The sequence below is a fragment of the Glycine max genome, chromosome 6, assembly GCF_000004515.6.
Source record: "Glycine max cultivar Williams 82 chromosome 6, Glycine_max_v4.0, whole genome shotgun sequence".
Classification (NCBI taxonomy): Eukaryota; Viridiplantae; Streptophyta; class Magnoliopsida; order Fabales; family Fabaceae; genus Glycine; species Glycine max.
This window is the reverse complement of record NC_038242.2, coordinates 5,437,165-5,448,938: the sequence shown is the minus strand read 5'-3', so window position 1 is coordinate 5,448,938 and position 11,774 is coordinate 5,437,165. Positions and strand designations below refer to the sequence as shown.

At 31.8% G+C, this 11,774-nt stretch overlaps 3 protein-coding genes across 6 annotated transcripts; all 3 read right to left on the bottom strand.

Moving 5' to 3' along the window:
* Window positions 1–3,277: 3,277 nt before the first annotated feature.
* On the bottom strand, window positions 3,278–4,917 carry LOC100500647 (uncharacterized). Of its 4 annotated transcripts, none has more exons than XM_026128685.2 (6): window positions 4,656–4,917; window positions 4,546–4,588; window positions 4,324–4,479; window positions 4,082–4,177; window positions 3,917–3,994; window positions 3,303–3,588 (listed from the first exon to the last, which is right to left on the bottom strand). In XM_026128685.2, exons 1-6 carry the CDS (start codon window positions 4,772–4,774, stop codon window positions 3,502–3,504), a joined length of 579 nt encoding a protein of 192 aa, XP_025984470.1. In that variant the 5' UTR covers window positions 4,775–4,917; the 3' UTR covers window positions 3,303–3,501. The 4 variants fall into 4 exon arrangements, with proteins under 4 accessions (NP_001237319.2, XP_025984470.1, XP_025984473.1 ...); XM_026128688.2 differs by having other exon boundaries at window positions 4,324–4,469; window positions 4,656–4,754; XM_026128687.2 differs by having other exon boundaries at window positions 4,324–4,474; window positions 4,656–4,749.
* An 839-nt stretch (window positions 4,918–5,756) lies between these two features.
* Window positions 5,757–7,622, bottom strand: LOC100306322 (putative histone H2A). The gene is made up of 2 exons (NM_001250079.2): window positions 7,498–7,622; window positions 5,757–6,342 (listed from the first exon to the last, which is right to left on the bottom strand). The coding sequence occupies exons 1-2, from the start codon at window positions 7,609–7,611 to the stop codon at window positions 6,046–6,048; spliced, it is 411 nt and encodes a 136-aa protein (NP_001237008.1). The 5' UTR covers window positions 7,612–7,622; the 3' UTR covers window positions 5,757–6,045.
* Window positions 7,623–8,756: 1,134 nt separating this feature from the next.
* Window positions 8,757–10,851, bottom strand: LOC100803494 (EG45-like domain containing protein). The gene is made up of 3 exons (XM_003526378.5): window positions 10,336–10,851; window positions 9,943–10,243; window positions 8,757–8,963 (listed from the first exon to the last, which is right to left on the bottom strand). Exons 1-3 carry the CDS (start codon window positions 10,448–10,450, stop codon window positions 8,957–8,959), a joined length of 423 nt encoding a protein of 140 aa, XP_003526426.1. The 5' UTR covers window positions 10,451–10,851; the 3' UTR covers window positions 8,757–8,956.
* Between the last annotated feature and the right edge of the window lie 923 nt (window positions 10,852–11,774).

Sequence of the window (11,774 nt, the reverse complement as noted above, 5' to 3'; positions counted from 1 at the left end):
AAAAGTTAGATACTAATAATTATATAAACCATTGTTAAATATGTTTAGGTCTATTAGCATATATTTAATAATGATATATCTCAATTTTGGGCTAACAAAACAGCGTAGTAGTCCAACGGTTAGAATATTTGCCTTCCAAGCAATAGATACGAGTTCAACTCCTCGGCTGATGCAGTTAAATATTAATACTACAATTTTTTTAGACTTAAATATTTTTGTTGTCTCTGTATTGTTTTAGAGATAACTACAAAACTGTAATCGTCCTTTTTATATATATATATTTTTCCTGTTTTTTCAAACTACTTTCTAAAACTATAAAAGTCTGCTCTCTAGGTAATGCATTTTTTCTTATTACTTTTAGTAGCAGGTACTTTAATTAACGTCCTCCAACTATATTCCCTTTTGGTTGACTCATTATAACATCTTATCACAATCACACACTTTATATACAATAAAACATATATACAGATAATAAATTATATATATGAGAAGTAAGGTGACGAACAAAAATTCATATTTAAGCCTATAACATAATATTATACCATTTTCCTTTTCTTTTCAAGCAATGTTTTAATCTTACTGTATAAAACATAAAATTATACTTGCTATAGTTGATACATTTAATTTTCTCGTTATTCTTTTTGAGAGCAGGACCATTAACGCCCTCCAACTATATATTCCGCAACCGCAAGTTGACTCATTACAATATTTTATCATCATAATCATAAGAGTTATATACACAATGCATGTATATATGGATTAAGAAATAGACAGCACACATATATATCTTATAAATAATAGGATAGGTAAGGTGAGAAAGAAAAAAGAAACAAGAAAATGAAAAGAGCAGCTATGATCCTTTGTACATGGACATGGTCGACAACTTGGAAAGTTGATATAAAGTTAGAATGGGAGACACAATCAACATGGGAAATATGAGCGTTGGTAGTAAAGTACATGGCAAGCTCTGTCCCAATGCTCAATCACACACCTATACGTGTATATGTAAAGCACAATTCATTCTCATTCACATTTCATAAGTGGGTTTCCATATATGAGCCAAATCAATGTTTTTAAAATTGGATTTTCCATTCAATCAACAAACATACTAGTTTAAAATTCAACAATTCAACTGTAGTTAAATTGGTATAATATTTTTTTATAATTTTAAATAAACTTTGTTAAACAAAAAATTACATGATTTCATAATATAAAAAATTAAATGAAAACATCATCGCTCACAACATATAACATGCAAGATATACAGAAAATCTTAATTTAATTCACAAAAGCATATTTCTTTTAAGTTGGTAGAACATGTTCGCATCAAAATAACCCTAAACATGGTCCAAGATTCAATTCGATAATTGATTTATTGAGCATGATTCAAAAATAAAATGAGTTAACTTGAATTGAAAACTGAGTTCATCAAATAAACAACCTGAACTTGAACTTTGTATAGTTTGTTGTGTATTGGAAATGTATGAAAATACATTTCCATTATGTATCTGGGCAAGATTTTTCGACAGCAACGTAATTATATTATATATCTCAATAAATCATGTTCAAATACACAACAAAAATTAATTTCTGTCAAGGGTATTTTTGTATGAAAAATTGAAGAAGTTGGAGGTGAACTTAGCAAACACGGGGAGGGAATCCCTTCCAAAAATATTCTTTTGTTTTTTGGGCCCCAGCCTTAAAGCACCCGAAGAGTGGGCTATGGGATCTTCCAAGTCAACACCACGTGGATTGGCCTCAAGGCTTTCCCTCCATCTCTCTTTTCATTTCTTCTGCTTTTGTTTTTGCTTATTAAATAAACTTTTCATGATACATACTACGTATTTCTCATTGCCTATGATATATTTTTCTCATCTCAAGTGATTTGTTTCGTGTACTTGTTGTACCCTTCAGGTAGAGATTGTGCCCTTCTCAAGTCACTGTTGAAGTCATTGTTGGTTCCAAGTACTCAACATGAAGTTAGTAATTACATCTACAACTCGGGATTTTGTTATGATACAGCCAACGAATGTGATCTTCATCTTGGCCAGTACCCTGCATCACCGTATCATTGACATATGTTTGAACTGATTAGTTGTAATTCTTCATATGTAGGTTAGCATATATATGAATAATTGGAAATGGTTGTGTGTTGTCACATGCTCATAACTCGTCTCTTTTTCCAAGATTCTTGTGATTCAGGTCTTTGGTGGCGTGCTTGTAAACATGGTTTTATTTTGGGAATTATCATGTCTGCTCAACCAACATGGTCCTCATGTTTTTGCACTTGCAAGTTGCAACGATTTAAGTCTAAGTTTACCCATGTTTTTACTAATGTAAAATTCAGCATATAGTGACTGGCCTTCACTGCAGCTTTAGTTTGTATCGTTTACAATTGGAATTGTTACAAAGGCTTGTGTGTGTCTTCAGAAATAAAATATCAGAGAACATCCCAGCGACATATGGTGATTAGTATCTTGATTTGAATATCTTTATGTAAGTTTCAATAAAATAAAAAATAAAACTACCACTTCAATCAAACTCAAATTTTAAATATCCTGGTTTTATATCTTATTAAAATCTTGATTAGAATTTTGTTATAAACTTGTCTTAAAACTGACAAGTCATATTTTGAGAAAGTGAAACGTGATATGTTGAAAACGGATTGTGAAGTGTACAATACGTGTGACTGAAGTCGGAAAGGGAATGCGATATAGGCTGAAATTACAAAAAATACTAAAAAAGAAGAGTAATTAAGCCATAAGCAGTGTGATTTTGGTTGTATTTGAGAGAAGTGTTGTATTTGAATGATGTCGTTTTAGTTAGTTGCACTTGTTTGGTTTCTTGTTGGTTAACCGGTTCACCACACAACTAAACAGAAGAACAGCCACTTGATGTAGCTTCTGAATTGGCAGAATTGATGAAAACAGAATCACACACCCTACGCATCCCAGTGTCAATGAGAATCAGTCTCACGCAGTTGTTTGCATCTTTCGGCAAGCAATTGCAAACGATAGAATTTTTAATTTCTAAATCACATCACATATATATTTTGTACTTAGTGCCTGCCGTGATGTAATAATTTCTATAAATGCCATACAATAATTCGAGCTCCAAAAGGTGATAGGATATAACGTACGGTTTTGATTAACCAGGGGGCAACAAATTTTGAACCATTCTATAGTATAAATGAACCAGAGGGTGCATTAAGATGCACTCACAAGATGGTGTGCACAAATATGCAGATGTGAGCATAAGCTCTAAAAGTATGTATGGCAGCTCCTGCAAGATATTCAGTAAAATGTACAAGAATGTTTACATTTGATTAGCGAGAACCAATTATATCCCCTTATTCAACACGTATTAACAGCTGAATTTCTTACATATATATGTACACAAATTATACAGATTAGGATAGTGATTGCAGAAATGCAGATCTTTCCATGCTTTTGATAGTGAAACCTCATCATGAACCTGATTCCTGCATTAGATGGTGTCTTTTTAATATGCTAATCCACCAGCAAATGTATCAGTATCGTGAAGCAGAGACTCTGTTAACCAGTAACCATCCCAGCATCCACCAACCTTCTGCCAGTGACAAACAAACAAACATGAGATACATGCTTGGGTTAAAATTAAATTAAAATAAATCAGATAACAACAGGGAACTAATAATATGTAGTACTAAATTTATGAAATCAAGAATTCAAATATCTATCATTGAATTAAGAAAAGTACTATCAGAATTAAATACATTTCACAATCTGCCGTAACTAAGTATCATTGTTATTTACTTTCCAAACAAAAAAAAAAAAGGCATCATGTTTTGCAAATAAACTGAACCAAACAAACACGTATCAAATGGCATGACAAGTATGACTATGATATGAAGTAGTAGAAGAAATTATGATCAAACCTGAGCCATTGTAAATTGAAATATCTCCTCTTCCTCCGGTCGACTTCCACGAATCCAAACCCGCTGCTTGTATTTGTTCTGCTTGAAGTTCATCATCCCATAACTTCAGTTTAGATAACAGAGAAAAACTTGGAAAAAAGATGAACAAAAAGCAAAACATTGTACCTCCTCGACAAACAAAGTGCTCATGATCTTTCTCTCCTTGTGACCTAGTAAGACTCGATAAGTAGAATGGTGAAAAATGCGCCTAAACCTTTCAAACTGCACGCACAAACAAGAAGAGGTGTACGGATTATTAGCACCAATTTCAACATTAACATATCTCAGTAAAAGTATGTATCTAACTATCTACTAATTAATTAATAATAGTAATAATTAAAAAGAATATAAAGAATATTAGTACTAACCTGACCCAAATCAAAGAAAGGGCCAAAATAGGGAGACCTTTCAAAGGGATCAAATCCAGCAAACCTGTACATAACCTCGATTCCATAATCTGGACGGGGCTGGTCATTATACTTCAAGGCTTCAAGCTGGTAATGCACCGCATCTTCTGCACTAAACTATAGCAAAATAATGATTTAACAGAAAAGGACCAAAGAAAAAGTAATGGTTAGTGGTTAACTTACATCTAATCGTGGGCCAAAGGGTCTTTTCTTGCGAGATTCAAACCTGCAAATTGGAATGAATATTCGAGAATCAATTTGAATATATAAAAAGACGGAAGAAGAATAGTTACCAATCTGCAGAGAGGAAATCGGGAACTTCGGCGGTGGCTTTGAAGCGGGAGGTTCTGTTTCTGTTGGACAAGAATTGAAGGGTATGCGAATGAGACAACAGAGAGGACCCAAACGACATCGTCCTGGACTCTGATACGGGAACGAACGCAAATTCGGAATCAGATCAACGTTTTCTCTTCAAAATTACTTCTGAGCACGACGTCTATGGTCTCTCTTCCTCCGTGCGCGCGCGTGCCTTCTACTGTTTCTTACAATTATAAACTATAAATCAATTCAATACATATATATTAAAAAAAAAAAAGAACTAGCGTAAATTATAATCTAGAGAAAATTTTGTTTTAACTTTTTTTTATGTGTTTGTTTAATTTAAAAAATAAATTGAAGAATTGATTAAGTTCTAAAATAATTATAATTACTAGAGAAACAGACACTCCATGTCTAACTATTTTTTCATCTTTTTTTAAATAAAAAAAGATAATAAAGTTAATGAATGGTTTGTAAAGATAATTGTAAGGATAAAATAATAAATTACGAATGTAGTTATGGGAGATAATTTGGATATAAAATGTATAAATTAAAATACCATATTCTCTTTATATATAAATTACATATTAGTGACTTTCAAAACAAAAATACCAAACAATTATCTGGACCTTTACAAAACTATTATATTAGGATTTTATCTTGGTGGAGTCCCAGAGTTGGTTTTCTCTTGTGTTCCAAATGATAGAAAATCAATTTTTTTTCCCACTTCTCATTCTCTATCAATCCAAACAATCCGTTATAGTTTTCAAAAGGTTTAATTAATTATTTAGTTCCAGTATTTGCACAAACTTTTTAAGTTAGTTCTTATACATATAAATTTTATGTTTTAATCCTTGGGAGCAATTTTTTATATATTTTAGTTCCTATAATTAGTTGTAATGTAACGACGATAAATAAGAATATGGAATCCACTCTACCCAGACATAAGCATTTCTTCTGTTAAACCGTTCTTATATTTGTCTATGCAACTTAGTTCTGGCACAAAAGAGTAACCGGAAGCGACTGAAACGAGCAGCAGAAGACTCCCCACTAAGGATTAGACAAATCTTGCACATGCCAAACAGTTCAAAACATTGAAACATCATAGATTAATAGGTTGAACATAATAATTAACCATGCTTCAATATACATCCTAACAGCTAGTTTCATGTAGCTAGCTTGCAGCAACAGAGCACAGAAGCCAGTATGTCAGTCCATACAGCTCAAATAAAGATATCAGAACTGCTGCAGGATGTCTCTTCTACCAAACTAACACAACAAGCAAAATATCCACAAAATAAGATACCATCAAATTTACAGGAAAACTCATCTCCAAGGTTAATTCAAATATTTTTCTTTTAACCCTCACTCCTTTGAGGATTTGTTGATTAGAGACTTGTGGATATGAGGAATAACACCACCACCGGCAATTGTTCCTTTAATGAGGGTGTCAAGTTCTTCATCTCCACGTATAGCAAGCTGTAAATGTCTAGGGGTAATACGCTTCACCTTCAGATCCTTGCTTGCATTACCAGCCAACTCCAACACCTCTGCAGTTAGATACTCCAGTATAGCAGCAGAATACACAGCAGCTGTGGCCCCAACTCTTCCATTGGCACTCACCCTTGACTTCAAAAGACGGTGAATTCGTCCAACAGGAAACTGTATCAAAACATGTACAAGATGACATACAAAAAATATGTTACGATTATTATACTAACAAACAAAAAGACTTCAAACACGCTGAAATTCATCATGATTTGAACCAATTATCCAAAAATTTCTTCATGTGCATAAAAAACCATGACATAATAATTACACCATTCCATGAATAAAAGAAACACATGGATCAACAACAGGCAAATGACCCTTGAGCATGTAGCTCATCTTAAAAGACTTCAATGAGATGATAGGTTAGAGTTTTGAACATTCCATCAGGATGCTTATTTTCACACTCAATTTGACCAATTAAAAACAAGATAAATTACTTGCAGCCTTGATAATGATTACACAACCCCTTGAGTATAAAAAGGAAAGCAGAGTCTTTAATCAGTTACTGATTAATAGCTTGTTTGGGCAACCATTTGTAAGCCTCAGAATCATGTTTAATGATAGAAATGTGACTCTACTAAAAACATGTTTGGTTGTGTCCCGTCAATCCTAATTCTGCATTTCTGCTCATACAAGTGTGTTAAACTAAAAGTGAAAAAAAAATGAAACTTTTGCGATAGCTAGAAAATTTTATGCTAAGTTTCATTACCAACTTTTTAGAGATAAAATCCATCAAACATAAAACGAAAATCACTTCACTTCAAATCCACATTTATTTAAAAACAATTTCATAAAATCAAGATCATCCAAAATTAAATTTACAACAACCACTCAATCAAATATGCACTAAGTCAAACACAAACTAAGTTACTGACATATGATGTCATATGACATCATCGCCCTCCAAAGTAAAATTTTCAAATTTCCACAAGATTTTTGTTAATTTGTTGTAGATGAACCTGCTCTAATAGTGACACCTATGCACATTCAGAAGGAACCAAGGAAATAGAGAACTAGAGAAGAGAGACAAAGTGAGGTAAACTAAAAGTGTGTGCGATTCAATTTTTATTTTTTATCGTCAAATCAACTTTATGGGAACCATAACCAAAAAGCAGGGGAGCAGGAAAAGAAACACAAAAAATGGATTTAATGAAAAGTGAAACCGAGAGTAAGGAACCAATCAGCAAACAAATCTAGAACAACAATGATTTCATTTTAAAATATTAGTTTTGGTAAGTAAAAAGAATGGAAGTGGGAGAGAGGGACCTGAAGACCAGCTCTAGAAGAACGAGAAACGGGTTTCTTCTTGTCTTTGTCTTTGTCTTTGGCTGAAGCTGAGGTTTTACCTGTTATCAATCCCTTTGCCCCTTTTCCCGACATATCGATCGATTAACTCACACCAAACCCTTTCTCTCATTTTATATCATTCACTCCACTTTTACTAAATTACCCTTCCTTGCTTTCTCATTCCGACAACACCTACCTTCACTCACAACTTGATAGTTTTAGTTGCTTCAAGTTAACGGTGAAATTAATTCTTAAAAAAAATCATAAAGTTTAATTATACAATCAGTTTCTTCGTTATATTTTAAAGGTTTAATTATTATAAAGGTATAATTAATTTAATATCTCAATTATTTAACATGAAATAATTATACTTTTTTTCATGTTTGTTAATTATTTAACGAAAATCCAAATTTTGTACAACTATTTGTATAATTAATTTTACAACTATTATACTTCCAACTTTCAGTATAAAAAAAACTATTATACTTCAAACTATTGAATTTTGAAAAAAATTACGTTAATATTCCACACTTGTAAAGTTACACAAAGTAACTATTTCTTTTTTTTACTCTCACAAACATTTTTTAATTATTTAAAAAATATTGCATTTAACATTCTTTTTTACGTTACACACACAGTTCCTTAATGTTTTAAAAAAACATTACATGGTCTACGAGAAATCATCGTAAGGATAAAATAATCAATGATATTTTCTGTAATTTGACAAAATTTCAGGAAGTATTAGTGTAATTCACTCTCAAATTTTTAACTAATAACTACAATTTGCTCTTGATGACTTTTTAATTGATAATTTATTTAGCGATTAAAGTAAAATTTACAAAACGCTTAGAGACCAAAAATATAATTAATTTTTTCTAGTTTTTAAGATAAAAATAATGATTTCGTATTTTGGAGAAATAAAAATCAAAGAAAAGTATTTTACAAAAACCAAAGTTAAAATTGATTCTTTTTACAAGGATTAAAATACGTGTTGTTTCAATTTTTCTTAAAACCTATTCATTAAGAGATTAAAAATATATTTAAATTTATTTTTAATTAATTTGTTGACCGAAATTCAGTTAGTTTGATTGAATTTAGATTCACTTTTAAAAAATTTGCACTCTTAATCTAACTGAACTCGATTAAATTTAACTTATTTAATTTTAATTTTTAATTCAACTCGATATTTAATCATTAAGAACGTAAAGAACGCATATTTTAACCGATACAGACCATTATTAAAATAAACATAAAAATGTTTAACCTTACTTACTTGTGGGTCCACATGGATATTAAACTAGTTATTAAAATAAAAATGCAAGTTCATGTACATATTGACTGTAACAATCTTCACAGACACTTTTCTAGAGTAACAAATTTGCCCGGCTCCTTATTCCCTTTGCTTTTGCATGATGCATCCAAGAGCTACTTCCCGTTTTCAAACCCTGCAAATGGACAAATTACAGTATTTTCAGTGTCGATAAAAATTATTTTCTTTCACATTTTGATAAAACCAATAAGCATTCAAAGACTGGAATAAAAAAAGTTCACAAATGAATGAATATATAAATTTTTTGTTACGATTAAAGGGAATGAATGAATATATTTAATTGGAAGTTTTTATTAATTGATGGTATTGTGTTATTTAATTTACAAAGCCAGCTCATAAGTTCAGTTTGAGACACGACTACACGGGTGTGTCTAGGAAGAGCTCTATACTCCTGCAATAAAACTTGTAATACTCTTTGCTAGCTACTCTCGTTTTCTACCCTCTTATTTGGCTTTTATATACACCTTTTCTTTTTGCAAGTTGTTAAGAATTCCCAAAACGATGCATTTGCATTTGCGTGTGGGGGATCAGAATACAATTTGTGTGTGAGTTGTTTGTCCATTAAAAAGGTATTTAGGTCACTGTTTATTCTTTTTGTGTTGATCAGATTATTTAAAGGTACATATAATGATTTGTTATAAAATATTTATTAATTTTATTGATGATTAATATATATTAAGAAATCTGAGCACAAGATTCAAATTTAAATTTTTACTTAAAAAAATTAAGTCTAATACCACATAGACCAATGATTAATTAGTAATAATTGACATTTTAATTACTACTTACACTATTTCAATCTGTTGTGAATCTTTTGATTCACTCCTTCTATTTCCTACCATAACCTTCACAGTGATTTAAGACATAACAGGAACAAAAATGAAACAGTGTAATTCAGAAGTCTACGAAGTATTCTAGATTTTTGAATTTTTTTTTTTTTTTTTGTAGGTAAGGAGAGTAGTCATAAGCATTCAACGTTTGATTTTTCAACAACTAACCTTGATATGTAGGCAATAATAGGTCACCAAACAAAACCAACACGGAAACATAAGCAATAAATTAATGATGAAATAAAAGCAAAAGAAGTAACTTACTGCTGGAATTCAATGTTAATGAATGACGCAGAAACATTGGCGATGGCCTGGAAGGCAGTGACGGAGAGGACCATGGAAGTTCCACCTAGGGAAGGCCTAGAAACCGATGATTGCGCTCGATCAACAATCTTGATCTGAATCGTCTGGCCAGGAACACAAGTCCTGGGTGCCGCAGCGCTGATGCAGCGCACCTGATACTGCCTCCCACACGCGGCACCATTGTCCCATATACCCTCCCCGGCCGCAGCAAACATGTTACTTGACGGAAACTGCGATGCGTCTCTGCCGAAACATGTGGTCGCTGTCTCATCAGAATTCACAACAAGACATATTAATTCATCAACCCATTATATAGATATCAAAGTTTCAAATTAGAGTTTAATTTGTAATTACGCAAAAAGGGAGGGCCATATTGGGCAGCAGTGCCAACATCAGCTAGAGAGTAGTGGATGAAGAGTGTTGAGAGGATTAGGCCATGGGAGAAATTCAAAAGACGAACCTTGGACATTATTGCTGCTGCAAATTAAGGAATCCAATCCAAATTATAGATTGTTGAATAAACTTATCAAAAGTCAGCGCTTAAAACTAATCACATGCCTTTATAGTTTTAGATATTTGAAATAATTTATTTTTGAATATAAAAGGGATTAATAAACTTCGTAAATATATTCTTAATTTATTTCAATAAGTTTAATATATAAAATAAGTCATTTGAAATAATATTAAATAATAAATTTCGCATTCAAACATATGAACTTTTTTTTTTGTTGTTGAATAAGATCTTAGAAAATACTTAATTAATAAAATTTATGAATGGAAGGTTTTCGTAACTCTTCCTTTTTTGGGACAATATCAGTTGAGAAATTATGTAATCACTTAAAAAAACAAAACAGGTTAATCCAGAACGTACTTAAAATTATTAACCTCCTTCCTAAGGGAATGAAAAATGGAGTTATCGGATGTATCCGAACGGTACGAATAAAAAAAAAATGGATTTAAGTATACGAAATTAATACGAGAAGGCATTATCATATGATGGTTGCTTGCAAGGGATACATTGCTTTTGGTTCATCCATTGACTCGAATCTTTCTAATGAGAAAGGATTAATTATTTGGATATTACATATTTTTGCAAGTAACGTGCGGCCAACGAACCTTCCGGCGCGGAACAAGATTCAATTTTTAACCTATCTAATCCTATCACTCCACGCTTTATTTTGACAGATAAGCAATTTTCAATTTCAATACAAACGGAAGAAATCTTTGAATGGATGGAAACCATGGCCATGTCAAAATGCTTTTATTTTGACTTATTTTAATTTTTGTCCACTTTATTTTTTTTAATAAATTGTACAATGAGAATATATTTTTGTTATGTATTCTTTTTTATCTCCTCTTACACAACGAAAATTATTATTTTGTTGTATAAATATGTGTATTTTTTTTCATCTCCTCTTTTACAAGGAAAATATGAATGAGATTTTGTTGTACAAGTATACACCAAAAACATTTTCCTATTAAAAGGGTATTTTGAGAATGATTTTTTAAGCACATGGGTTGGAAAAGAAAAATTAGAGGTGAGAATAACAATTCACGAATACTTGCATCTGATGAGCTTCACTTTCATCTCCGGCCAATTACTTCTTGCATTCTCTTTTTGCTTCATACGCTTCCAAAAAGATTCAAACTGACAAAACTACCCTCCACCCAACCCCACCGCTACACCCAAACACTACCACCCGAAACCACCATTGGCGACTCTAGTGCAGGGAAGAGAGGTGTAGAGCGCAACCTATTTTGAAAATCTTTTTTTTAAATACTCTAATTTTTTT

Coding starts and splice junctions, on each gene's coding strand:
- LOC100500647 (XM_026128685.2), bottom strand. CDS start 4,774: ATGTCGTTTGGGTCCTCTCTGTTGTCTCATTCGCATACCCTTCAATTC. Junction 4,480..4,545: donor CCTTTGGCCCACGATTAGAT/GTAAGTTAACCA, acceptor ATTTTGCTATAG/TTTAGTGCAGAAGATGCGGT. Junction 4,178..4,323: donor CTTTCTTTGATTTGGGTCAG/GTTAGTACTAAT, acceptor TTGTGCGTGCAG/TTTGAAAGGTTTAGGCGCAT.
- LOC100306322 (NM_001250079.2), bottom strand. CDS start 7,611: ATGTCGGGAAAAGGGGCAAAGGGATTGATAACAGGTAAAACCTCAGCT. Junction 6,343..7,497: donor CTTCTAGAGCTGGTCTTCAG/GTCCCTCTCTCC, acceptor GTTTTGATACAG/TTTCCTGTTGGACGAATTCA.
- LOC100803494 (XM_003526378.5), bottom strand. CDS start 10,450: ATGTCCAAGGTTCGTCTTTTGAATTTCTCCCATGGCCTAATCCTCTCA. Junction 10,244..10,335: donor ATATGGCCCTCCCTTTTTGC/GTAATTACAAAT, acceptor CTGATGAGACAG/CGACCACATGTTTCGGCAGA.